This window comes from Lagopus muta, chromosome 25 (assembly GCF_023343835.1).
Source record: "Lagopus muta isolate bLagMut1 chromosome 25, bLagMut1 primary, whole genome shotgun sequence".
Taxonomy (NCBI): Eukaryota; Metazoa; Chordata; class Aves; order Galliformes; family Phasianidae; genus Lagopus; species Lagopus muta.
In genome coordinates this window covers 4,060,453-4,086,366 of record NC_064457.1, presented here as the reverse complement: position 1 = coordinate 4,086,366, position 25,914 = coordinate 4,060,453, and the positions used below count along the sequence as shown (strand labels likewise).

The 25,914-nt window shown below is 59.6% G+C and overlaps 3 protein-coding genes across 5 annotated transcripts; all 3 read right to left on the bottom strand.

Annotated features, from left to right (window-relative positions):
- Window positions 1-192: 192 nt before the first annotated feature.
- KIF18B (kinesin family member 18B) lies at window positions 193-7,812 on the bottom strand. 2 transcript variants are annotated; one of them, XM_048927096.1, is made up of 16 exons: window positions 7,773-7,812; window positions 7,039-7,382; window positions 5,861-6,018; window positions 5,340-5,444; window positions 5,039-5,149; window positions 4,128-4,325; window positions 3,881-4,057; window positions 3,470-3,544; window positions 3,231-3,319; window positions 2,965-3,079; window positions 2,659-2,768; window positions 2,348-2,541; window positions 1,492-1,996; window positions 1,291-1,386; window positions 1,095-1,180; window positions 193-835 (listed from the first exon to the last, which is right to left on the bottom strand). In XM_048927096.1, exons 2-16 carry the CDS (start codon window positions 7,352-7,354, stop codon window positions 738-740), a joined length of 2,433 nt encoding a protein of 810 aa, XP_048783053.1. In that variant the 5' UTR covers window positions 7,355-7,382; window positions 7,773-7,812; the 3' UTR covers window positions 193-737. The 2 variants fall into 2 exon arrangements, with proteins under 2 accessions (XP_048783053.1, XP_048783052.1); XM_048927095.1 differs by lacking the exon at window positions 7,773-7,812 and having other exon boundaries at window positions 7,039-7,464.
- A 600-nt stretch (window positions 7,813-8,412) lies between these two features.
- On the bottom strand, window positions 8,413-13,052 carry C1QL1 (complement C1q like 1). Its single transcript, XM_048926731.1, has 2 exons — window positions 12,323-13,052; window positions 8,413-8,878 (listed from the first exon to the last, which is right to left on the bottom strand). Exons 1-2 carry the CDS (start codon window positions 12,878-12,880, stop codon window positions 8,699-8,701), a joined length of 738 nt encoding a protein of 245 aa, XP_048782688.1. The 5' UTR covers window positions 12,881-13,052; the 3' UTR covers window positions 8,413-8,698.
- Window positions 13,053-18,595: 5,543 nt separating this feature from the next.
- DCAKD (dephospho-CoA kinase domain containing) lies at window positions 18,596-25,887 on the bottom strand. Of its 2 annotated transcripts, none has more exons than XM_048926757.1 (5): window positions 24,827-25,739; window positions 23,547-23,664; window positions 21,844-22,047; window positions 20,278-20,365; window positions 18,596-20,197 (listed from the first exon to the last, which is right to left on the bottom strand). In XM_048926757.1, exons 2-5 carry the CDS (start codon window positions 23,656-23,658, stop codon window positions 19,912-19,914), a joined length of 690 nt encoding a protein of 229 aa, XP_048782714.1. In that variant the 5' UTR covers window positions 23,659-23,664; window positions 24,827-25,739; the 3' UTR covers window positions 18,596-19,911. The 2 variants fall into 2 exon arrangements, with proteins under 2 accessions (XP_048782714.1, XP_048782713.1); XM_048926756.1 differs by lacking the exon at window positions 24,827-25,739 and adding an exon at window positions 25,749-25,887 and having other exon boundaries at window positions 18,597-20,197.
- Between the last annotated feature and the right edge of the window lie 27 nt (window positions 25,888-25,914).

The following is a 25,914-nucleotide window of genomic DNA, read 5'->3' as shown; positions in this document are numbered from 1 at the left end:
TTTATTTTCTCCCTGCTCCCACGCAATGGGATCAAAGCAGAGAGCTGTCACTGCGGGGACACAGAGCCAGCCCCCCCTCCTTAATGAGGCAAACGAATACAGAAGCTTTAATTAGAAGCTTCCAGCCTGAGAGAAGACAGAGGGGAGAGCAAAGTAGGGCAGAGAGCAGTGACCCCAGTCCCTATGGGGAGCAGTGCATGGGACAATGGGGCCAGAACATAGCAGGGGCTGCGGGGTGAAGGCAGCCATGCAGCTTTTGGGACCTCAGTGCAAAGCCATCACCTCTGCTGGTGGCCCCAAGGACCCCCAGAGACCCCACAGCAGAGGAAGAAATACTCTGAAGCCCCAAAGGGACAATGGGAACCCAGCCCTGCAGGGAGCCCAGCACCACTCTGAGGCTGAACGGGGAAGAAACAGCCCCACCTCTCCCCTCATTCCTTTGGGTTGAAGCTGTAAGATTTATTAAAAGCGCGTGGCAGTGCTTAGCATCGCCCATCTGTCAGCATTCGACACCCCGAGAGGGGCTGAGAGGGAACAGCAGCGATCCATCTGCTACAGAATAGTGGGGCTGTGCAGGGGGAGGGGGCAGGAGGGAGCAGGGACAGCAGCCAGGGGACAGCGGGGCAACATTTGGGGTGGTGGCCCTTCTACCTCCCTGGATGGGAGGAACAGATGTGGCAGCTGCATTTGGGGCCGTGTGAAGGGTCCTGGCTGTCAGGGACATGAGCAGAGTGGCTTCATGGCTTTTGAGGTGGGGGCTGAGGGGCACCATCACGTGCTGCCAGCTCTCTGGGGCCACCCTGCCCCTTCCAGGTGAGCCCAGGGGGAGGATGCTCTGAGGGAGAAACAAGAGAAAGGGATGAAGGAGATGAAGAGGCAAAACCTACAAAACCCTGAGCCAGCCCCATCCTTACAGCCATCCCTAGACCCCCACCGCCCCTCCCAAGGATGCGGCCACAGGAAGGAGGCAGCAAACCCAAAAAACATGCCCCACCATCCCCAGACACGCCAACACACCAACACCAGGTATTTTGCCCCAGGTGTGAAGGCGTCAGGGATGGGGCATCACGCAGAGGAACGCCTGTGGGACTCACCTGGGATGCTTTGGGGCTGCGCCGGCCGCCGGCTGCTGCTCGAGGTGATGCGGCTCTGGATCCCACCCAGCGAACGGGAAGCAGTGCTGTGAAGGGAAAGGGGACACATGGGGATGGCCCCAGGCTGACAGCAGGCAAAAAGGGGGTCCCAGCCCCACAGAGGAGTGCCCACAGCAGCAAATGGCTGCCGTCTCACCTCACTGCTCGCCTTCGCTTCTGCGCAGACCCTTTGGAGATGGAGGACAGCTTTGGGATGGAGGAACCCTTCATGGAGAACACTGGGATGGAGGCTCTGCAGGGAGGAAGAAGGGTCAGAGGGTCCAGCCCTGGGCCCAGAAGGAAAAGGAGGAGCAGGTTCTTTGGGATGCTGTTTGTATCTAAGTGGTACAGCACCCACCTGGGCACAAAGGGGCCCTCCTGCTTCTTTAGGGCACACAGGGCATTCTCCCAGCCAGGGAACCGGGGCAGGCTGACGGCTCCCGGCTTGGCAACATCCTCAGAGAGGCTGTAAGTCACATTGAGGTCGCACACAGTCGGGGTGCAGCAGTTCTGGGCTGCCGATGTCATCAGGGGCACACGCCTTTTGGTGACAGTCAGAGGGCAGATTTTGGGGGTGCAGCACGGTGGCAGCTGGGGGGATCGGGGCTCTTTAGGGCACAGGGTGCTTGGGCTCTGCGGTGCCTCCGCTTCCCCCCCGGTGCTCTGTGAGGATTTCCGCTGGCGCTTCGCCTGCATGTTGAGGCTGTGTGTTGTTTCCAATCTGGAAGCGTTGCTCATCTCGGATCTCCTCCTCTTCTTCACTGCCAGTTTGGGGCTGGAGAGCGGAGTGAGCAGCTGCAGGCGGCGCAGGGCAGCCCTCGTCATGGGGCCGCCGGGCTCAGGGCTGAGCGTCGGGGCTGACGCTAAAGGAAAAGCAACACACGCAGTCGGCACCGTCTGCAGCATTCCCACACATCTCCAGCCCTCAGCATTGCCCCCAAGGCTGTCATTTCCCAGCAGGTATCACCAAACCACGCTCACATCAAACCCAGAGGGACAGAGCCACCGCAAATCCCCAAATCCTAAAAGCACCGCAGTGGTTCCAAGGGAAACGTGCTACGGCAGGGCTCAGCCTGGAAAACAGAGCCTGCAGAGCCTTCAGCCTCGATGCTGGGTTCATTTGTGACACTGGGGGCGAGGAGGCAGAGCTACAGACTGAGCAAGCCATTAAATGAGACCAGAAAATAAAGGAATCAGAGCTGCTGGTTGCTCACCATCACAGCCCCGCTGTGTCCTCGGGGCTGGAGGGGCCCCGCTGGTGTCTGTGGGTTCAGGGCTCACAGCTGCTTCCTGCTGCACCAAGAGCTGCAGCTCCTCAAATTCGGAGACCATGTCAGGAGTGAGGAGGTTGGCAGCCTTCAGGAGGGAGTATTGCTTCTGGGCAACACTCAGAACGGTGGCTACGAGCCTGGGACAGAGGGGAGGACAGTGTCAGATAAATGGGTCTGGGCAGCCCCTCCGCTTCCAAAGCATCGGTCAGCTTGGGCCACCTGAGCAGGAGGGGGCGCACAGAGGAAGGACTCACGTGTCTGTGTGGCTGTGGGACAAACATTGTGGAAGGTGGTTTGGTTTCTTCATTCCCAGCTGGAGATCTGCCTGCTGCGTGGGGCTGCTGGGGGGCATTTCCTCTGGGACCTGGAACAACATCCCAAAGCGATCACTTATCTGAGCCAAACGGAGCTGAGTCTCATCCTCCAAACTCCTTTATCTAAAAGCTGAAGGGTTTTGCTAGCAATAAGGAGCTCACGCTAAGCCAGCACCCCAGGACTGAGCTCCTGTCCTCTGTGCCATGTGGGCATTTGATCCCCAGCCCTCCCACTCTTTCTCTCACCTCCTCCTCTCCTCCCAGCTGAGCATCCTGCCCAGCTCCCAGCTCCTGCTGCTCCCCACTACTCTCCCTGCAAGCAGTCGTGTCTGAGCAGCTCTTTGGGACAGCTTCTTCCATCCTACAGAAACGAGGAGAGACAAAGAAATCCATTGGGAAAACAGCCACATTTGGGTTGGATTAATAAGGACGATGTTTGGGATTCCCAGCCCAGCTTCCTTTAGGGCTCACCCCAGCTCTGCCTCTCCTCCCCACTGGCCCCACAACCTCACCTGGGAGAAGGCAGCAGTGCTGGTATTTGCTTTCCTGTATCCTGGGCAGCATCCTCGTAGGCACGGAGCTTGGCCCGGAGATCTGCCACCTGTAGAGAAGGATCACCTGCACCACAGCTGTTTCAGCAGCCCCACAGAGCCCAGAGCTCTGCCAACAGGCAGCACTGTGACACGACTTGCAGAGGAGCTCAGAGGTGCACACATCAATCAAAGCACAGCTAAAAGACAGAGCACCTCACCTCTGTTTTCAGCTGCTCGCAGATTGTGGCATATTTACTGATGTGGCAGTCGAGGCTGAGCACGTTGCTCTTCAGCTGCAGAGACAAGGATGGGCAAGAGGTCAAAAGAGCAACGGGGCTGAGCTCAGATCCCTCCCAGTGCTGGAGCAGAGGCTGCAGATGGCACGAGCAATGCACGGGGACCTGCTGTCCCTGCCACCAGTCCTGCTGGGATGAGGGGCTTCGGCACAGACTGTGCATTCAGTGTCCTCAGCATCAATCGGCCAGAGGGGCTGGATGCCACAACCCAACAGACCACCCAACCTGGAGCACAGAGGCACCCACTGACCCTCCCCGCACACCGGGGCAGGCTGTGAAACCCAACTCCTTCCCACCGGCTCCCAAACCCTCAGCAGAAGATGAGCTCCTCACCGACAGCTTGATCTCCTTGGCCCTGTTGGCGTACTTGAGAGTGTTGTAGGTGTCCTCGTAGGCCAGGGAGGAGGGGCTGACAGCAGCAATCATGATGGTGCGGCAGTTGCCACCAATGGAGTCCTTCAGCAGGCGCGTCAGCTTGCTGTCCCGGTACGGGATGTGGGTTTTCTTGCTCTGCACCAAGAGAGGGGCTGCTCAGCTTTTGTGCCCTGGCACTCAGCAGGGCACGACAGAACAGCACTACCTTTGCATCAGCCAACGCATTGATGACGTTGATGAGGGCCAGCAGCGAGCGGTTGATGTTTGCGCCCTCCCGGAGACGCTCTCCTTTGGTTTTGGTGACAGAGGCTCGCTCAGAGCCTGCCAGGTCAATCAGGCTCATCTTGGCAACCCGCAGGTCCTGAGCAAGGCCGACAACACGGTCCTGCTGCTTCACGTAGATCTGCGAGCGCAGAGACTGGTGAGGCCACAACGCAACGAGGATGGACAAACCCAGCGCTGGGGGAATCGCCCAGACATCGCCTCGCAGTGCTTGGGAGCACCGGGAGCACCCAGGCTGCGTTCTCAGAGCTGAGCCCAACTCCTGTGTCGTATCCCAGTCCTACACCCTCAGCAGCCCACGCCTGGCTCACCAGCAGGCAGAGCTAGCAGCAGGGAGGGCACAATTCCAGCGCTGCTAACGGCTGTGCAGCAGGCAGGAGTCCAGCGCCCAGCAATGCACCCGGCTGGGAAGGCATCCAGACACCTGGACTCCCCCTGCTCACAGCCACCAGGTTCACACAGAAATTGCAGGCAGAGCCCTCAGTCTCCCCACGCAGCCGTGACAGCCCTGCTAATTCAAGGAAGGGCCTGGCTGGAATTGAAATCGAGTGGCTGGTTTGTGGGGGAGAGCACCGACACAGTGAGGACAAAGAGGGCAGGGATCCCGGCTCTGTGCTGAGGGGGACAATGGGACAGATAAGCCCTGGAGATCCCAAAGCCAAAGGTGGAGCCCTGGGCAGCCCAAGCTGATGTGGGGCACCCAGACCACAGCAGCAGTGCAGCTGGGGGCCTTGGGGGTCCCTTCCAACCCAACTTGTTGTGATTCCACAGTTCTAAGATCTTCAAGGCTTTTTTCAGGCCAACCATGCTGTGGTTTTATGGTTCAGCCCTCACCTGGAAGACCGCGTGAGAGCGGGAGGAGGTGGCGTTGGCGTCCGTGGGGTGCTGGGTCCGGTTTTTGTTGCCATTGGCCAACATCTCCAGGAGCTGCTCTGCTGATTTTGGCTGGAATCGAGCAGAGGGGTGGATATCAGCAGGCTGGGTGCCCCGTGTAGCCGCCACAACAACCCAACGTTAAGAAATGACAACTGGGATGTAAGGCACCCCACTGCCCTGCAGCGTTCCCTTCAGCTCAGGATCACATTTGCTGCTAGGACAGCATTGCACTGAGCCTGCGCACAGCCCTTACACCCACCTGGTGGAAGGAGAGCCCCTGGACCACGACTCCTTTCTCTGGATCCTCCCGGATGGCCAAAGGGCCCTTGGGTTCCAGCAGGTCGTGGATCTGCTCGTTGTACACCTGGAGCAGGGAACAGGCAGCCCGTTACCCCAGCATCGAGCAGCTCTGCGCACGAGGGTCACAATCTGATCCGATGAGTCCTTCCCACCCCAATCCCTGCAAGGCGCTGCCCAGGCGTGACACAGAGCGGCTGACAGTGCTCTAAATGCAGAGGACAGCTCTCGAGGGCTTTACTTGCAAGTCACTGCGCTGCCGCTCCTCCTGCACAGCCCTTTCAGATTGCTATGCAGACTGCAGGCGCCGCGGCGGCTCGGTGAGGCAGAAAAACTTCCCATTCTCTGCATGGCAGGAACCAGCAGCACCAGTTCCCCACCAGTTTGGTGAGCCCAAATCCAGCTGGGACAGCAGGCATCCCCAGCATACTGCAGCGCTACGGGGTCAGCAGCAGCCCCAAAACACATGGGGAACACGCATACCTCCTGGTAGGAGACGAGCACCTCGCAGCTCTTCTCGTCCCTCCTGGCCTCAATCCTCCTGTACAGCTCCGCCATGGTGAGGTACATAATGCCTGGACTCTGCTCTGAGCCCAGCATGGTGTAGGTTTTCCCCGCTCCCGTCGCACCGTAGGCAAACACTGCGAGGAGGGAGAGGGGTGTTTGAAACTGTCAGCAGCGTGACGGCCCTGCAGCAGACGCTGCAGCAGAGCGGGTCACTCGCAGCCGTCGCAGAGCGGTTCAATAGTTAATTACCCTCAGCACTGTCTGCACAATTCCCCCAGTGCAATTTCTCTCTCGTTTCAGCTGTCAGCGTCTCTAATTTAGCGGATAAAGACAGGACGAGTCCCCACGCCGTCACCCATTCAGACGCTTCAAGGCCACACTCGAGCCACCCTACAAGCTGAGCACCCCCAGGTCTCCATCTCTCAGTGAAGGAGGTTCTTTCTCCAGACCTTGCAATTCATCCACATTCCCCAGTCCTTCAGCCCCCTCTCCAAAGCATTAGCATTGGAACAGGACACTAATCTAGAGAACCTTAGCCTTTCTCCCCATTAGCAAGGCTTTGGGAATATCTCATTTGAGGATCTGGGAGTTATTTCACACAGGCAGAGACAGGAGATGCTGCCAGGTGGGCACGGTGACAGAGCCAGGAATAGCATCGTGCAGCCCCAGCGCCCAGCTCAGCGCCGTGCAGCTCGTTACGCCACGCTGCTGACAGCCTGCAAGCAGCACGAGGATCTGCAGCGCGGGGCAAGGAGCGTTCAGACCTGTCCTGTGTGCACTGCAGGGCTGGGAGATGCACAAGGAACACAGCAGCTCCCAGAGATCACAGCACACATCCATCTCACCCAGCCTCCTGCTCAGCAGCTCTCAGTATTCTCTCAGTCTCCCCTGTGCCAGGGACACCCCGCCTCGACCACACCTGCAACCCCCAGCTCAATGCTGATGGCAGTTTAGCACCACCTGCTCCTGTGCTGCTGTTTTATGACCCATTCCCTCTCATCTTCTTTGGGTTTTCCACCATGCTGCCACAAATCAAGGACTGAGTTGGCAGCAGACACAGACACCCCTTCCCACCCTGGGGACGTCCCTTGCAGCACAAAGGCCACATCCTGGCTCCGCTGAGGGTGTGTGGGACAGCCCCCCCCGGGCCGTACCGGAGCAGTTGTAGCCATTGAGGACTCCATCCAACACCTCCCTCGTCGTGTGCTGGAACACCTCCTCCTGCGTGGCCCCCTCCCCGAAAACACGATCGAAGACGAACTTGAGGTCCTTGCCGCGGTGTTTGGGGCCGCGGGCGGGCAGCGCGGTGCCGGGGGGTCCGCCGGGCTCCTCGGGGTCGAAGACGAGGATGTGCTGATCCACGACGTGCAGCACGGGCCGCGCGGCCCCGTCCCGTTCGCTGGGGACGGCCGGCCGCACCCGCACCATTACGGCCACGGCGCCGTCCTCGGGCGGGGCGCCCATCGCCATAGGGACGGCGGGCTCGGCGGGACGCGGCCTGGGATCCGCGCACAGCGGGGTGAGGGGCGCAGGTGAGCCTCGGGGCGCAGCGCCGGCACCCGCTGTCCCTACAGCTCCCCACCGCCCACCCCTCCGCCTGCGCCGCCCCCTGTAAGGCCCCGCCCGCCCCTACGGCCCCCCTTAGAGCCTAGAGGGCGCGGCGTTGACCCCACGGGCTCTACAGCACCCGCGCTACGGGCCCTACGGTCCCTCCCTACTGTCTGTGCTGACACCCCGAGGCCCCGCAGCCCTTCAGATCCCACAGCACCGCTCCGGCCTAACAGCCTTCGTTTGCGACCCGAGGCCCACGGCCCCCAGCAGGCCTCAAACCCCCGCTCGGATCCCGCCTGTTTCCCCTCAGCCCCACACCGCCCCCCTCCCCACTCACCCGCCACTTCCGGCCCTCCGCGTTCAAATCTCCCGGCAGCCCCTCCCGCCTTTCTGATTGGCCGTTCGCTCCGTTACCTCCCGTTGGCTCATCCGAGTCACGTGACATTCAGCCTCCGCGCGGGGCATCACGGGACTTGTGGTCCTGTATTGCGGGGCTGGGGGCGGGGCAGGGGGCGGAGCAGCCTCTAAAGCCCGGAGGGCCGAGCCCTTCCACGGGGCCACGTTCTGTCATGTATCCCATGTTCTCACATGGCGCCAACATCCCATCACAGGGACATGTCTGACCGTGTGCTACCATGCAGGCAGCTCCTCTCATGGGGCCACCTCCCACCACGGGGCCACATTCTGCCACAGGGCTGCGTCATGTCGCAGCTTCCCCACACCACCCCCCCCTGCACAGCCCAGCCCCACAGTGGGCACCGTGAACCCCCGAGGGGACCCAGCCCACTGTCACCCTGCAGGGACAGCGAGGGGACAATGACAGCGGCTCCCACCTGGACTGCAGCACCTGGGGACGGTGCCCCGTGTTCTTGGCCGGTCTGAGGGGGGACAATGAGGCCAGCAGGTGCCATCCCCAACCCTGGTGACATCCCGACACAGGGACAAAGACAGCACACGGGGAGAGGTCACAGCTCTGCTTTACCATGGAGTCACCCAGGGCCAGGCAGCTCCCCCAGCACAACCCCAGCACGAGGTACCCCATACAGACCCACATCCCACGGGCACTGAGCGGGTCGCAGCCAGGGGACTGCCCTTCTGCTCCCCCCGCCCCGATTAGCAGCAATGGGGTGAGCGGGTGATGGGGGAGGGGGATCCTGGGCCCCACGGCCGGCCATAGGGCTGCACATGGGGATGCCATGGGGCTGGGTGGGTGTGGAGCGATGCCATGGGGCGATGCCATGGGGTGATGCCATGGGTCCAGGCTCAGTCCGAATAGATGATGAAGCCCGAGAAGGTGCTGTATTTGTTGTTGTTGCCGCCGTGGGCTTTGCCCCCGTCCAGCTTGATGAAGACCTCATCACCTGCATCCAGGTGTAGGATGACGCTGTTGCTGGCGTAGTCGTAGTTCTGGTCTGCATCCTGCGCAATGGCGCTGGCCCGCACCTGCACAGGGGACACAGCTTTAGCCCACCTGCATCCATGGCCCCACTTCCCTGCTGTGACCCCGCACCCAGCCACCCCATGGGGCCCCATTTCCCGTTTCATTCAGGCTTCTTTGGACCCATTCCATGGTTGATGGGACCTGGATGGAAGAGATGGCACTGGCGTGGGGACAGCGGTGCCGTTGTGGTGCTGCGGAGCATTGCCCTGACCCATAGGCTTGAACATGGGGTTATGGCTCAGGCGTGGGGCGGGAAGGGATACTTATATCTGTAAAAACCCACACGTACCCAACGGCCTCGTGGCCACCCAGGGAAGTGGCACTGCGGCTGCAGCTGATAGGGAATTATTGGGGTAATCAAATCTGAGCCAGAGCCTTGCAGCGGGATCTCAGTGACAGTGACAAGGCAGCAGGTAAAAAATCCCAAGTGAAATGCAAAGCGGCACAGCAGGGAGAAGCAGCTCCTAATTAGGACTGACAAGAATGGGCTCTCCGTCGGCTCGCAGGGAGCAGCCCCAACCCTGCAGCTGAACGGACACAACCACAGCCCCGTGGCCGCCCCCGGGGTGCTGCTACCACAAAAGCCATCGGGGCAGAGGCAGCAGCATCCCCAGACCTGCAGGCAGCCCACGGCCGTGACAGATCCCACCCATCAGCCCCTGTTTACTCTGGAACCTACTGATGTCCCAGCACACCGCCCATCCCCGCTGCAGCGACTGCCATCCGTCTTCCCTCGTTAAGGAGCCACCTCGTCACCACGCGCCCGCCAGCCCTTGGCTAACCAGGGAAGATAAATGGCTCCATGGCAGCAGAGCCACTGCGTTGTCCCAGCAGCCGTGTCCCCAGGACCGGAGGGGATGCAGAGATGGGGCGCAGCAGCTCCGTGCTTCAGTTTTCCCATGGCGCTGCCCGTGGGAAAGGAGAAGAGCCCAAAATGGGGACATCAACCGAAGCAACCCCACGGCTGGGAGCTGTGCCTGCACCCAAGGGATGCGGGAAGAAGTGCCCAAAATGGGGACGTGGCACCTGGGGAGTGCTGTCACCAACCCCACTGACCCTACGGCTGTGAGCTGCCCCCAGCAGTGTCCTGGCCACTGTGACCACTGCAGCTCTGTGCCCACCCAGTGCAGAGGGACATGGAGCAGTGTTTGAGGGCACCCCGTGTCTTTGGGGTCCGACACATCACCTTTGGGTGCACCAGGGCTCTCCCAGGTGTGGCCCCATGGGCACATCCCTCTGTGGGGTCACACTTTGGGGGCCGTCCCCCACTGTCCCCCACATCCCCTCAAGGGACAACACTGAGGACATCCATCCACCTTCCTCCCAAACACAATTTTGTCACCCCGTGCTCACTGAAACAGCGACAAGCTAATACAAATAATCATGATTAATGCTAATTAATAACCAGGAGCAGCTCCCCTGGCTCTCATTAACTCGAGCGGCGCGGCCGGCGCTGCGATGGACACTTCTCCATAGGGAAACACTGGGGCATCGCTGCTGCGGTGCGACCCCACCACCCCAGCTTCACTCTGGGCTGTATTTCTGCGACACAAACCCCAATTAGAGCTGTGATATCGTGCTGGCAATTAACACCCGGCGCGTGGGGACGGCTGCGAAGCCGGCGCCCGACGAGGACGGCCGTGACGATGATTAAGCTGTATTGCAGGCGCACGCCCGAATGGGTTTATTTACTCTTGACAGGAGCTTTGTAGCTTCGGGAAACGCAGCTGTTAGTGCCGGCACGAGCCCGCGGCGTGGGGATGGCAAAGGGATGGGCGGCGACCCCGTTCCCAGCTGGGTTTTGGGATTCTAAATTACTGCGTGGGGTTATTTGGGAAGGAAAAAAACCATCCTAGTGCTGGGGAGACGCTCAGCGCAATGGGCACCGCGTGGGGGTCTCGGAGTTGTTGCCGTGGGGATAAGCATAGAGCATCCTGAGTGTCCTGAATGTGGGGCTGTGAGCCAAGGGAGGCAGAAACCAACAGCTGAACGCCAAACCCAACTGCTGGGCAAAGCTGTGGCTCACATCATGGGGGGATGCGGATGGCAAAGGGACGGGCCAGCGACCCCATTCCCAGCTGGGTTCTGGGCTCCTAAATCCCTCTAAATCCCACGGGGCTCTTGAAGAAGGAAAAATCCCATCCAGGTGCCGGGGTGATGCTCGGTGCAATGGTTCTGCGCAGTGACACTCAGAGGCAGCACCACGGGGACAAGCACTGAGCATCTCTGATGCCTCGGATCTGGGGCAGTGAGTGAAGGGAGGGAGAACCCAACAGCCAAAGGCCAAACCCAACTGCTGGGGCAGAGCTGTGGCTGAGGCCATGGGGAGATGTCACCCCACTGAGCTCAGAGCCTCTCGGTGCAGTGTGACATTTGCAGTGCGACAGCCACAGCTCCAGCAAAGGGTTTGTGTCGTGAGGATGCGACATCAGCTGGTAGCCTCAGCCATGGGGATGGTGGAGATGTGGGGGCTGCGGGTGGTGAGGATGGGGGCAGCTTGAGCACCGGGGCAGCGGCCCCACTGTGTGTCACCCAGGGGCTGTCACCGGGTGGAGGAGATGTCCCATGGGTGCACAGCAGCTGGGGATGGGGACATCTGTCCCCAAACAGGGCTGAGAAACAGTGGACCCAGTTCCGGGCTGGGCTCACACTGCCCTCAATGTGGGTTCAGCACTGCACAGCCCTGCAGTGTCCCCAAAACCACCACAAACGTTGTCCCTGCATTGCTGTCCCCAGGGCACGGCCGCTGGCACGCACCATGGGGACAAGGCAGGGAGCACACAGACAGCCCATGGCACAGCAGGGCACATCACTGGGGCAGGAGAAGGGGACCCGTGGGGACACATCATTGCTACCAGGAGAAGGATGGAGCATCCCAGGGTGCACATCCCATGGTCAGGAGGAGATAGGAGACCGCGGGGTGCACCTGGGGCACATCATTGTCACTGGGAGAAGGATGGAGCATCTCAGGGGTGTGCATCCCAAGGGCAGGGAGGGACAGAGCAACGTGGGGTGTGCATCCCATGGCTGGAAAAAGGACAGAGCACCCTGGGGGTGCACATCTCATGGCTGGAATAGGGATGGAGCACCCTGGGGGTGCACATCCCATGGGCAGGAGGAGGATGGGGATCTCAGGGCACAGAGGGTACCTGAGGCACATCATTGGCACTGGGAGGACGGAGCACCCTGGGGGTGCGCATCCCACGGCTGGAAGAGGGATGGAGCATCCTGAGGTGCACACTTCATGGGCAGGAGAAAAACAGGGCACCTCAGGGAGGGACCTGGAGCACAACACTGCCACTGAGGGAAGGACGGAGCATCATGGGGGCCGACATCCCACGGGCAAGAGAAGGACAGAGCATCCCGGGGCTGCACAAGATGAGCATCCCATGGGCAAGAGAAGGACAGGACCCCCGAGGACCTCCCCGCACCCCTCCATCCCGTACCTGCCCGTTCTTGCAGAGGTCAGCCCACATGCTGGTGCCGTCTCCGCCGCGCATCAGGACGTGGTAGGTGAAGAAATAAGTGCCGGGGATGACACAGGTGAACTTCCCCGAGGCGGCATCGTAGCTGTTGCCCAGGTTGGTGACCACATCATCGAACTTGAGGATCTCGTAGCCCTCGTGTGGGTTCTTCAGGCCGGCGTAGAAGGCGACGCGCGGCACCGTGCTGTAGGTGGCCGTGCTCACCGCCCCCGTGCCCCCCAAACCCGGCAGCCCGGGCGGCCCCGGTTTGCCCGCTTCGCCCCTCACCCCCGGCGGGCCCGCAGCGCCCGGCGGGCCCGGTTCGCCGGGGGGTCCCGGCGGTCCCGGTTTGCCCGGTTTGCCCGCTTTGCCCTGCGGCCCCTGCACCAGCGTGGAGGGCGGTGGGATCGGGCCGCCCCCCGGCGCGGTGCCCCCGTAGGGCTCGCAGAGCATGCGGCAGGTGCCTAGCATCTCGTAGCGGCCGTCGGTGCCCGCCGAGCTCACCAGCACCGGGATCAGCACCACCAGCACCAGCACCATCACCACGCCCGCAGCGGCCGCCAGCAAAGTTTTACGGCCGAGGCTGAGCCGACGCCCGGCCGGGGCTGCTCGCTGGGCCGGAATGGTGCCGGTTTGGGGGCGGACAGGGCGGTGGGGTTCGGGGATCGGCGGTGCCGCTCCGCTCCGATCCGCTCCGCTGAGCTCCGGTGCGCTCCGCTCCCGGCCACGCCCCCCCGCTCCCGGCCACGCCCACGCCTCCTGTGACCACGCCCACTGCCTGTGCAGACACGCCCGAGCACTCCTTGGCCACGCCCTCTCAGTCGGGAGTCACGCCCACTTCGCACAGACCACGCCCCCTCCGCGCTGTGATTCGCCTCCAGCGCCGCCCGGGGAGCGCAGAGCCACGCCCCCAATCTGGCCACGCCCCCAGCCGGTGCGGCCATGGGGTGCAGCCCCGGGGACACCCACGGGGCACGAGGGGTCAGAAGCACCGCCACCCCGTGTCCCCTCTGTGTCCCCGGCGGGGCCAGGGGTGGCTCAGCCAGAGGCACTGCTCCCTGGGTTTGTCACCTGTGTCCCTGCTGGCCCGCGGAGGGGATCCCTGTGACATCTGGGGACTTTCAGTCACACCCCATGGGGACACACATGTCACACGGAGACACACGGTTGGACAGTAAGGGGACACACGTGGCACACGGGGGACGTTGCAGTCACACACCAAGGGGACAAATGTCAGCCACAAGCTCAGGGTCAACCCTATACCCCCAAAGTGCCCCACAGCTCCCACCCTATAAGGACACCCCAATGGACTCTGTCCCCAAAGTGTCCCCACTGTCCCAGCTGGGACCGCTGGGGACGGGGAGCAGGACCACATCTGCACCCCAGTGCAGCCCATGGGGCGGCAGTGCCGCACTGCCCCTCCGTGGCCATCATCACTCCACGTCCCCAGCACGTCCCCATCACCCCAACTCCTCCCAGCCCCACGCACGCACCGCGCTGTGACCCACACGGGCTGTCGCTGCTGGTGGTAGCGGGGCTGAGCACACCGTCCCCAGCAATGCCACCCCCACGCACATGGCACTGACGGTGACGGCGGGGACGAAGCCCTGTGGCACACCCCGCTCTGTGCCTGGGGCTTTGGTGGCCGCGCTCCGCCGCGTGTCACCCTGCGTTCCGCAGCCGAGGACCGGGGGCTGCGGGGCCGAGCGCCCGCTCGTCACAGCCGGCATTGCGACGCGATGGGAGCTGACAGCCGCCCGCGGCGCCGCGGCCGAATCGCAACGGGGACGCGGGGACCGGTGACACCCATCAGAGTGACACCACAGCCCCGGGACACGCGGCCGTGGCGCTGGCTGTGGGGGATTCGGGGGCTTTAAGAAGATTTTGGGGTCGGGGTGCCGCCCCTGCGCTGTCCCCACGAGCAGTCACCACGTGAAGGATAACTGCGCTCCGCCGCCGCTTCCCCGCTCCTTTTCTCCCTCTCCCCTCCTTTTCCTTTCCTTTTCTTTTTTAATGAGCTCCTAAAAATACGCCTCGGCAAGGCCATGGGCTCCGTGAGTCACCCACCGGCGCAGCGCTCCCACGGATGGCACAGGGCTGTGCGTGGGGACGGGGACAGGGGTGGTGTGCCACAGAGGGGCCCCATTGGACACCCCCAGATTGGATCACAGCACTCGCCTCATGCCGAGGGATAATGGGACACTGCTGTGCTCAGACACTTGTGCCGATGTCACTTTGTCCCCAGAACAGGGCCACCACTACAGGCCACCTCACCACCCCAAACCAGTGCGTCCCCATAGTACAGCAACCACCCCAAACCACTGCATCTCCACGGCGCAGCCACCACCCCCAAAACACCACATCCTCATGGCACAGCCAGCATCCCAAATCATCCTGTCCCTATCGGCATGGACACCGCGTCCCCATGACACGGCCACCTCTCTCAGCCATAATGACCCTATTGACATGGACACCACCCCACTTCATGGCACAGCCACCACCTCAGGCCACCGGGTCCCCATGGCATGGCTACTACCCCAAAACAGGCACAGCCCCAAACCACCCTGTTCCCATGGCACAGCCAGCAGCCCAGGCTACCACATCCCCATGGCATGGCCACCACCCCAAACTACCTCATCCCTATCGACACGGCCACGAACCCAAATCAGCGCATCTCCAGGGCACAGCCACCACCTCATACAACCATGTCCCTACCAGCACGGCCACCACCCCAAGCAACCACATCCTATGGCACAGCCACCACCCTAAAGTGCCACGTTCCCACAGTGCCGGCACCAGGAGCATTACCCCCATTACCCCACATGTGCAGCACCACGTGAGTGGGGACAACATCCCGAGCGGTCCACAAAGAGACCCCGGGGTGATCCCTGTCCCCATCCCCTGCTCGTGGGCCACCACAGCCCCTCAGCCAAGCAAGCAAAGCCCATTAGCAGCTGAAGGATGGGGAAGGACAAAGCTGAGAGGCAGCATCTCCTCGTGCCGCACGCCTGCCGCTCTCTGCAAAGGTTAAGCAAACAGCAGCTCTCACAGAATCGATGCGCAGCCGAGCCCGCGGCTGTTTGCTCTGCAGAGCGAGGCGGAGGTGGGCGGCCGGGGGGCGCAGAGGGGCAGCGGTGGTGTGGGGCACAATCAATATTGTGGGGCACGGGGATGGTGCGGGGGCACGGGGATGGCCATGGCCTTGCTGCCGGCTTGGAGCTCGTTAGGGAGGATTGGGGATTTGGGGAAGAGAGAGAGCAGGCAGTGGTGGGGCTGTGGGACGGGGTTGGAGCTGCTCTGTGCCTCAGTTTCCCCTCCACCCTCGTGTGGGGATGCCTGTGCACACGTGGCTGTGTGGCTGCGTGTGCCTGTGTGCGTGGCTGAGCTCACATGTGCACACAGGCGTGCGATGAAGTGTGCTCACCGAGGTGGTGTGCAATGAATGGGCTGCAAAAGCTCCTGTGTGGGGATTCCTCTGCTGCTGCCAACCACCCTGGGGGCACCTATCCACCCACAAACCCACCCATTATCCACCCAAACAGCCTCCCTTCCCTTCCCTTCCCTTCCCTTCCCTTCCCTTCCCTTCCCTTCCCTTCCCTTCCCTTCCCTTCCCTTCCCTTCCCTTCCCTTCCCTTCCCTTCCCTTCCCTTCCCTTCCCTTCCCTTCCCTTCCCTTCCCTTCCCTTCCCTTCCCTTCCCTTCCCTTCCCTTCCCTTCCCTTCCCTTCCCTTCCCTCCTTCCCTCCCTCCCTCCTTCCCTCCATCTGTACATCCTTCCATTTATGCACACCTCCCTCAATCCCGACCTGTATCCACCCATGCACACGATTGTATTCTTCACAGCCACCCATCCACACATCCTCCCACCCATGCATCCATGCATCAATTTAACCCCATATCATTTGCACATCCATCCATCCATCCATCCATCCATCCATCCATCCATCCATCCATCCTTTCATCCCTCTACCCATACACCTGACCATCCATCCGTCTTCCACACATCTACTCATCCATGCATGAATGCACCTATCCTTGTTTCCATGCATGCATGCACTCATTTGTCCACCCTTCCACCCATCCCTCCACCCCTCCATCCATCCACCCATCCATCCTTCTATCCATCCATCCTTCCATTCATCCTTTCATACCTTAATCTCTCCATCCATCTCCCCACACATCCCTCTATCCCTCCAGACCCGCAGCTCTTCCAGCACTGAGAGGGGGCACCGTGACCAATTGCCTCGTTGGGCAGGAGAGCTGATTAAATGAAGGTGTTAATGAGGAGCTTTCCAGACAAGCGATGGTGTGGTGTGGTGTCTGGGCACTGTGACAGCAACATGGAGCTGGAGAGAAAGAAACAGAAGGGGAAACTGAGGCAAGTTCTAGCACAGTGCTCCCTTGTCCCTGCTAAATGCTTTGGCCATGGTCCCAGCCACCGTGCGCCCACTGCAGGCCAGACACCCCAGTGGCTCTTTGGTTGCCTGCTTGGCTAGAGATGTGGCTGATGGAGTGGCTGGATGGCTAGGCAGCTGGCTAGTGGGATGCTGGCAGCTGCCTAGCTGGTTGGCTGGCTGGTAGGCGGCTGGGCGCTGCGCTGGTTAGCTATCTGGCTGACTTGATGGCCAGCAGGCTGGCTGGTTGGCTAACTGGCCGGTTGACCATCAGGCTTTCTGGCTAGCTGGGTGGCCAGCTGGCCAACAGACTAGCTGGGTGACTCAGGGAGCTAGCTGGCCAGCGGGCATGGGCTAACCCTCATACCCAGCTCAGTGCTGGGCGATGCCCCCATCCTAGGGGTGACCCCGGCGCAGCTTTGGGGTGAGGCTGGGGCACTACATCCCCCAGCCCGTCCCCATTGCATGGATGCTCATTACAGAGGCTGTGGGCGCAGCGGGGCCACCACCCTCCCACCGCTTGGCAATTAAGGGCTGCCAACACCGATACTTAATTAGAGCCTGGCTGATCGAGACAGCCGGTGACTGATGGAAAATCACTGCTTGCCTGGCAGCAGGGGACAGGGATGAGGCGGGCGGACGGGACCAGCTCAGGGACCATGGGGACACGTTCCCCAGTGCATCGGGGACCATGGGGACGCATCCCCCAGTGGGTTGGGGACCGTGCAGTGACAGGAGTGACGGCCTACAGGACGTGCAGGGGAGCAGCCATGGCACTGCCAAGCGGCACTGCGTGACACCCCCAGGCCACGCAGTGACAGCAATGCTGGGTGACACCCGCAGGCCACGCGCTGGCGGCAACGCTGTGCGATGCGCTGCAGGACGGCGGTGACGTGAGGCCGGGTGACACCCGTGGGCCATGCAATGACATGGCGCTGTGTGACACCCGTGCACCAGGCAGTGACAGTGACTCTGTGTGACAACCCATGGGAGCTGCAGTGACACTGTGTGGCACCCCGTGGCCAGGCAGCAACAGTGACACCCCGTGCAGTGTGCAGTGACAGTGACACCATGTGACACCATGGACGGTGACGCCGCGGGGCTGTGCTGCAGCACTGTGCCACGCGTGCAGGACCGTGTGGTGATGGTGACACTGTGCCATGCTGCAGGGACCACGTGGTGACAGCAACCGGGACACCGGTGCCGTGAGTGACACCACTCAGCCCTCTCCTCCTGTCCCTAGGGGCCCCTCTTTGGGTGTTGGGTCCCAGTCCATGCCTGGGGACAAAGGGACACTGCTGTCCCCACAGCCTGGGTGCCTCCACGGACCCATGCTGGGTGGCAGCCACCAGTGTCACAAGCACGGAGGTCTCAAGCAGGCCTCGTCTACCCAGATGGATGTGCATTGCCCTTCGGGTTCCCTCCAGAGCCATCGATTGAGCTGTCGATGGCACAGAGCTGAGCCATTTGTCACCGGTGGGGACAGCCGCTGAGTGCAGGGTGTCCCTGAAAGGGTCAGGGATGTGGCCACAGGGTGTGCCCCAGGTTGTCCCCAAAACTGAGGGACATGGCAGCCAGAGGACACCCGCAGTGGGGGACCATCGTTGGGTACCCACGGGGGACGCAGCATCCAATTCCAAAGCCGTGCACTGGGCTCAGCATCCTCCCCACGGGTGCCAGCTGTGCAGCCAGGACACAAGATGTGAGCCCAGCTCAGCCCCACAGCCGGGCAGTGCACATCCCCATCCCCACGCTGGGCAGCACTGCGCCTCTCAGCCCCCCTGAAATCAGCCCTCCCTTGGCCCTACTAAACTCATTAGTGCCTGGGAAACGTCAGCGGGGCGGGAGCGGAGCGCCAAATGTGATTACTGTGCCAGCCTCACTGCCCCCGGCCTCATCGCAGCCCCATTTATCGCAGAGGCAGCGAGCCGGGAGGGAGGAACGCAATCAGTGCTTATCTCTGGCTTAGCCTGTCCTGCTCCAGCCCTGATTTATGGCTTGCTGGGAGGGACTCCCGGCCCCGACATCACCACCGCAATTAAAGGCACATTAAAAAGCAGGAGAGGGGCATGACGGAGAGTTATTGCTTGTGCTGGGATGCTCAGACTAAGCAGCCCAGGGCTGGGACCCACAGGTCCCTGCAGCCATGCTAACTGCGGGACCCGGAACCCCGCTGCACTCTGTGCTCATGAGCCCAGAGCTGAGAGCAGAGCTCAGGGCCAGGGCTGAGCCACGGCCCTGCAGGAACCGAGGCTGCAGAGCTCCTGGGACCAGAACCAGGCTCTGCATCGGGAACACATCAGCGTGCTCGTAAGCTTTGCTTGCACACAATGAACTTTACAGAGCGCAGCCGTGCCCCAGCATAGGAACAGCCTGGGAGAAGGCCAGGAAAAGAGCAGCGCTGCAGCCCGGAAATCTCAGAGCCACGGGGACCTGTCTGCTGGTTAGTGCTTTATTAAACCAAACGCCAAGAGCCAGCACCCGCCTCGCCCAGGCTCATCCTCTCCAGTAGTGCCTTCCCAAGGGGCAGCTCCCGGGTCTCAGCCCCTCTGGGGGTGCATCAGGCCCTCAGCATCATCCCCCCTTGGGAGGTAGTGCTCACGGGGTTGTTTAGGCTGCAGAAACATGGGGCAGAGGGGATGCGAGCAGCCAGCTGTACACCCAGCCCTGGGGAATGACGTGCTGCTGGTTCCCAACCACAGGTTTAAAGTGAAAGAAGGGGAAATCTCATATCTAATCCCAGGGGATCAACCTGGGGACAGTTAGCAGCAGGAACCAGATCTGAGAGCCCACCTATTCCCCCCATAAAGAGATTGCCATGGAAGAGGCTGAGGTGCCTGGATTCACCACAGGTTGGAATGCCACCATTCAGATCTCCGTGGGGCTAAGAAGGGCCTCATCCCCTCCATGGGAGCCGTCTCACCCACAGATGGGCACCAGCCCCTGAGCAGAAAGTTAAAGAACAGAGATGTGAGACGGTGCTGGAAGAAAACTCACATTCACCTTGGGAAGTCAGCAGGAGAAAACCTCACCCCACCGTCTGCATTCAGCTGGCAAAGCTCATTAAAACAGGTGGCCTTTCAGTGCCCTTTTCAAACCTGGAAATCCAGGCCTTCAGAAAACAACTGAGGGGAAAAAAAAAAATAAAAAGAAAAAAAAAAAAACCCTAAAAAGGTGAATTAAGAGATGAAACGTTGGAGGAGGAGGTACAGCAGCCCTCCGAGCGCAGCCACGGCCGTCCCCACCGCCAGCCGTGCCCACAGGAAGTCCAGGGAATCCTCCAGCCTCGCGTGCAGCCGCAGCACCTGCTGGCGCGTGCTCTCGCGGTCGCCGGAGTTGTCGATGACGTGAGCGGCCAGGCGGCGCTTCTCATCCAGCGGCAGCTGCGAGGCGATGCGTGCTTCGGCCTCGGCCTGGGACAGCCCGCTCCTCTTCCTCAGCCGTGCCAGCTGGGTCTGCGGGTCGCTGCGGGGCAGAGGCGGCGCTGAGTTGGGCGCGGAGGGACGGGGAGGTGGCCCAGTGCTCGCGGCTTGTGTGGCGCTTACCAATAAACCAGGACGGTGTGCTTCATGAACTTGGTCAACCTCTGGGTCTCGAAGAGCAGAGGGATGTCGAGGATCACATAGCGGTAGCCTGCAGGAACGACAACACCCCCAAAAGGGTCGGCGTTACACGGATTCCCAACAGCCTCACACGTGCGCTGCAGCTGCTCCGGCAAAACTCTCCGTGAGCGCAGCTGCTCTGAGAGAACAGCAGCCCCCCTCCTTTCAGACAGAGGAAATGGTTTCAGTCCAAGTTTCTGCAGGGGAAAGAAGAAAAAAAAACAAAACCAACCGAAACCCTAACCTGGATGATCTCAGACCAAAGGTGAAGCTGCAGAAATATAATGAGGAGATGAAACAAGAAGCTCAAATGGAAGCGGCAGTGCAGTGCTGGCAGGAGCAGCAGTCACACGTCGTCGCCAGCCTCTCCAGGGGAGCAGCGCCCACAGCAGAATTTGCTCTTCTCTCTTTCAGCTGTCCGAGGCTCTGCCAGGCTGCAGTCAGCTAAGCCGATGTTTCCCAGCTCATTTTCCAGCTTAGTTTTCTTCCCTTTTGGAAAGCTTTAGCTGAGCAGTTTCACTTTCCCCAAAGAGAGCAAGGAGATCCTTGCAGACAGCTCTGCTGGTTTATAAACAAAGCCAGTGCTCCCCATCCAACCAGGCCATGGCAACAAAAGCCTGGACAAAGGCACAATCCCCCAGCAAACCACCATTTTACCAGCATCTCTGTCTAGAGATGCTTCTTGCTGCCCTATGGCTTGATCAATAGAGCCTTCCTTACAGAGCAATCCTCGGAGACAGCATCCAGCTATCCCAAATCATTAAAACCTGACTAATGAGGACAAAGCAGCCTGCTGAACACACACTGCACTCTCGCCAAGGGGCAGGACAGGGCCTTCCTTCTGAGTTTGCAGCCTGGGTTCAGAACTCGGAGTGTTTTGGCTCCCAGCTCTCCTGCCCGTTGTTTCCCTTGCCTTCTGCTCCTTCCACCCCAAATCTTGGGGTCCCTGTGCAGCCCTATTCAGCTGTCAAGCAGCTCAGCTTTGATAAGCTCCACAAAACCAGACTGACTCTATTAAGACATCCTTCTGTCTACACGGAGACCTCCAAAACAGCTGGTGATCTTATCTGGCATTTGATTAGACCAAGTCTGACAGCTGCATTTGTTATATTTATCAGGGGGAAAAGCGGGACTTTGGAAAGCACAGCTGTCAGCCCATTTCTCACCTTATCGAGACTAAAAGTGCTCTGCAGCTTTCATCGAAGCCCAGGGAGGCTGGGAGCGGGGAATAATATTTGGCCATTTCAGAAGGTATGACATTATCCAAAGAGCAATCTCCAAAGAGGCCTCACAATGCCTTTCTCAGGCCCTGCAGATGTACTGTAAACCATACAAGAAGAATGCGAAGGGCAGCGGTGAAAGGCAGGAAGGGCAGCGACGAAAACTCGGAACACTGAAGCTAAAGGCCACCAGCGGCGGAGCACAAAGGCGGCCACTCAGCTCCGCTCCCCTTCCCTGCCCCTTTCTCCACGTTGACATGGGCACAGCCAGCAGCCCCGCCGCCCTTACCTAGCACAAAGTACTTCAAGACTTGCTTCAGCATCTCCTTCTGGATCTCGGGGTGGGTGATGGCGTTCAGCAGCCGCCGTTTCTCGGGGTGGGAGAAGATGATGTTTCCCAGTGCCTCACGGTTGATCTCTCCGCTCTCCAGGAGGATCTCGGGGCCGAAGCAATGCACGATCTGCCGATAGGCCTTCAGGCGGGGCTGCACCACTGATAACATTAAACAGCCGGAGGTCAGAGACAACCGCACGGCACAGGCAGCTTTTGCATCAGCGATCGGCCTCAAATGAGGTTTGCTCATTAAACAACAGAGCTTGAGAGCGCATCTGCCCGCCAGCACGCACCGGCAGACAGCTGGCACCGGCGCTGCAGGCAGCGCTCCGCAAACTCTCAGCCCAAGGTCCCTCCGAGGGCTGACGCCTGGGGATCGAAGCGCTTTGGGGACATTAATTCAGCGCCACGACCGCCTCGGACGTGCTGCACTGCCGGCTCTGGCTGTCACAAAGGTGTTTTGCTGCTTTTAGCCTCAGCCACCAAATTCTTAGTGAGAACGAATGCAGCGAGCGCCTCAGAGATCGATTCCCAGCAGGTATTTGGGGGGGACTCTGATGTTAAACGGGCATCAAAATCACCGACAGAAAGGATGAAATAATAAAAATGTAATTAAGATCAAGCTGAGGCTGGCCACAGAGAGTGGCAAACCAGATGTAATTTCCTCTCAGAAATCCAGGAACGTTGCCACAGGTTGTAACCATGGGCCAACCTAATAAAAGTCTTTAAGGCCAATTTCTTTCTCCATCGGAATTTCACGGCGAGGCCGTTGCAGGGTGGGGCAGATCCATACGTGAGCACACACACATAAAAAAGGAATTGGAGGAAAACGAAGCGATTGGTAGAAAACCGACATCAAGCATCCGTAGCGCTTTCCTACGGCCTCCAAGGGCTCTGAGCACCTCCAGCAAATTTCCAGCGCCTCCAGGGGAATTACAGTGCAATAAAACATGAGGGCATCGCAGCTTTGAGTGGCTACATGGTAAGATCTTCCACAAACAGAAGTGCTTTAAAATGACACAGCCTGCACCGCTGCTCAGCCCCAGCGCCGGGGTTTCTAAGCAGCAAGGTGCAGACGTGCAGGAGCACAGCCTGAATTCCCTCTGAGCTGAGATCTTCACGCCTCTTTTTTTTTTTTTTTTTTTTTTTTTTTTTTTTTTTTTGAGCACATTAAGGCACAAATGATTTTGTGGATGGATTTCTCTGTATTCACAGCCAGCACCAGGGGAATTCTTTCAGCTCAGTGATACCACCCAGCATAACTGAGTTACACGGTGAGGTCCTGGGGCTCAGGAGGTCGGATCAGCCCACGGAACCCAGTGTAAGGAGAAATGCATTTCTTTTGCCAAGAGCTCACTTTCAAAGCCGGAAAGCACTGACTGCATTGCACTCCTGGAGAGGGAAACTCAGGATAAGATCTCCCCTGGCATTTGTTATTAGGACATTATTTTTCTTTTCTTTTTTTTTTTTTTTATTAGAAATATATCTTAGTTCCAATCCCCTGAGACAGCTGCTCCACACATCCCCATCGGCTGGGGGAATGGGAGGGAAGCAGATCTAATGTACCCAGAGCACCCTCTGCCGTCTGCGCGTCACTGCACATCAATCCCAGTTGTCAGGGGAACATCGGGGAGAAAGATCAGCAATGCAGAACGAACCCTCTCTGGCAATAACATCAGCATCAATCACGGCACAGCCCAGTTCCCGGAGCACGGCCACCACCGTGCTCTTCCCCGACGCGATTCCACCCGAGAGCCCGACCAGGAACATTGCGCTCTGAAATAGAAAGAGAGAGCTGAAAACGCGCCAGGACGCGGCTGTTTTGTTCATCAAATATTTATACCAAACAAGCAACTCCATTCAGAGCCCAGTCATACATTTTCAGGGAGTCACTGAGACATTATTAGAGTCTTGGCACCCCTCTGAGCTGGGTGCCCACGCTGAAGAACAGAGCCAGGTTAAACAAGGCTTCCCCAGAGCATGGGGATTCTGGCTGTGCCTCACCTACAGCGTCCCAAATCAGAGGGCACCCAACGCTTCTGGCAGGGTGACACAGGATCTGTGACAACGGGAAGAACTCACTCAGCACTTCAGCCCACGAGGACAGATAGTGAGCCCTGCTTGATCTCAACAGATGGGGAGCAAGAGGAGACAAGCTACCTCTGACATAATCGGGACGCAGACCATGGGAGACTGCAAGTAAATCACATCTCTGCACTACCTGGAAGCCAGCACTGTCATCGGCAGCACGCACCGCATGGACAGCACGATGGATGCAAGAAATCACGGCTCTGAGCAGTGAGCTCCTGGCTGTCAGCTCACAAACAGGCATCAGACACACAGCCCTGTGCCTGCTGATAGCCCAGGGGCCGGTTCAGCCCTTTGCCAAATCGGCTGTGAGCGGCTCCATCCCCTTAGTAACCACATCCCCGGACTGGTGGGCTGCTCTTGGCCACTCCTCATCCTCCTCCTAGCCAGACCAGGGGAAGCTCAGCCTCTCCTGGAGAGGCACCTGCCCCAAACCCTGACGATCTGTGTGATTTCAATGCTTCCTCTTTGCTAGAAAAAGACACCTGCGTCACGACTCAGTCCTACAAATGGGATCCAGAGAGGGCTGGATGTGCTCAGCAGCAGCTGAAGGCAGTTTGGCAGAGGGAGGAAATGGGAGTTAGAGCAAAGAGAGGAAAGCCATCAGCACCTGCCAGCAACTTCACTCTGTGGCTGCTGAGAGTACACAGAGCCCACAACAGCACCATGTGCGCTCTTCCCTTCCTCTTGGCAAACAGATGGGGTTAACTCCAGCAAGAAGGGGGAATTCAGAGAGGGCAGCCACAACAAACATCAGTGATCTCCAAGAGGCTGAAGTAAATCCTGAGCTTTGTTGCCAAGTGAGCACCTGACCCCCATGGGGCATTCCCTCCTCCTATGCCCCCCTCACCTTCAGAGCAGGTTTGGATCCGGCCCTGGATGTTCTACATGTTCTACACCCTGTGATGTGAGCAGTGCTGGTGTGGGGGCGAGGAAGTGGCTCAGGCCATCAGTACCCAGCTTTGTGGGGAGGAAACTCTTTTCCTGTTTAGAAACATAAAACTCTCCTGCCCATGTAAAGTAAATACAGCGTTTCTAAGCGCAGTAACCCTAAGCTGTGGCCCCAGCTGGGACCTGGTCCCAACAAACCTATTTCTGTCCTGTTACGTGATCCCAATGAATCTATTTCTGTCCCTCTGTTATGTGCTCCCAACAAACCTATTTCTGTCCCTCCATTACAGACCTCTGTGAGCTGACAGCTGCAGGAATTACTGAGGGGTAAAGGAGCGGTGTGAAAGGCTGGCATCCAAAATGCAGCCCAATGGAGTTTGTAAGCATTTGTACAGCCACAGGGACCAGACGAGACCCGTGGTGCGAGGTATCAACGTGCTGTGAGGTGTGAATGTTTAACGATTTGATTTGTACACAGGGGCTGATCATCCCTTCCTGCAGGAGCCAGATGCTGCTTTTCCCCCAGAACAGAGCAGTTTGGGGCGGTGTTGGTCTGCCCTAATTAAACAAACAAACAAGAGGAAAGCCAAAACCAGAAGAGAAAAAAAAAAAATAAAGTGGTGAATTCAATGATTTTACCACACAGAACAGAGAGGCCTAACGGCCCACATCCCAAGGAGCCGTGACTGAAGGCCAAAGTGCACCAACTTCACTCCGAGCCCAGCGCCGGGGGCTCGGCAATGAAAAAAAATGAAATTAAAAGAGAAAAAAGTAAAAAAAATAAATCATGATCTCAGCGTGGAAATCCGCAGCCACACCCCCAACCGCAGCCCCTCAGCCGGGCCGAGCCGGACCCGCAGCCTCGCCCCCTACGCACTCACCCGCTGCCGGCTTCGCGCACCACGCAGTGTAGCGCACGCCGATTGGGTGGGAGGAACTGAGAGTGCCGCTCTCAGCCAATCAGCGCCACCTGCATTAGGATCGGTCCGACCCCCTCGGGCAGGAAACGGGTGGGGGGGCGGCAAAGGCTGACGGGAGTTGTAGTTC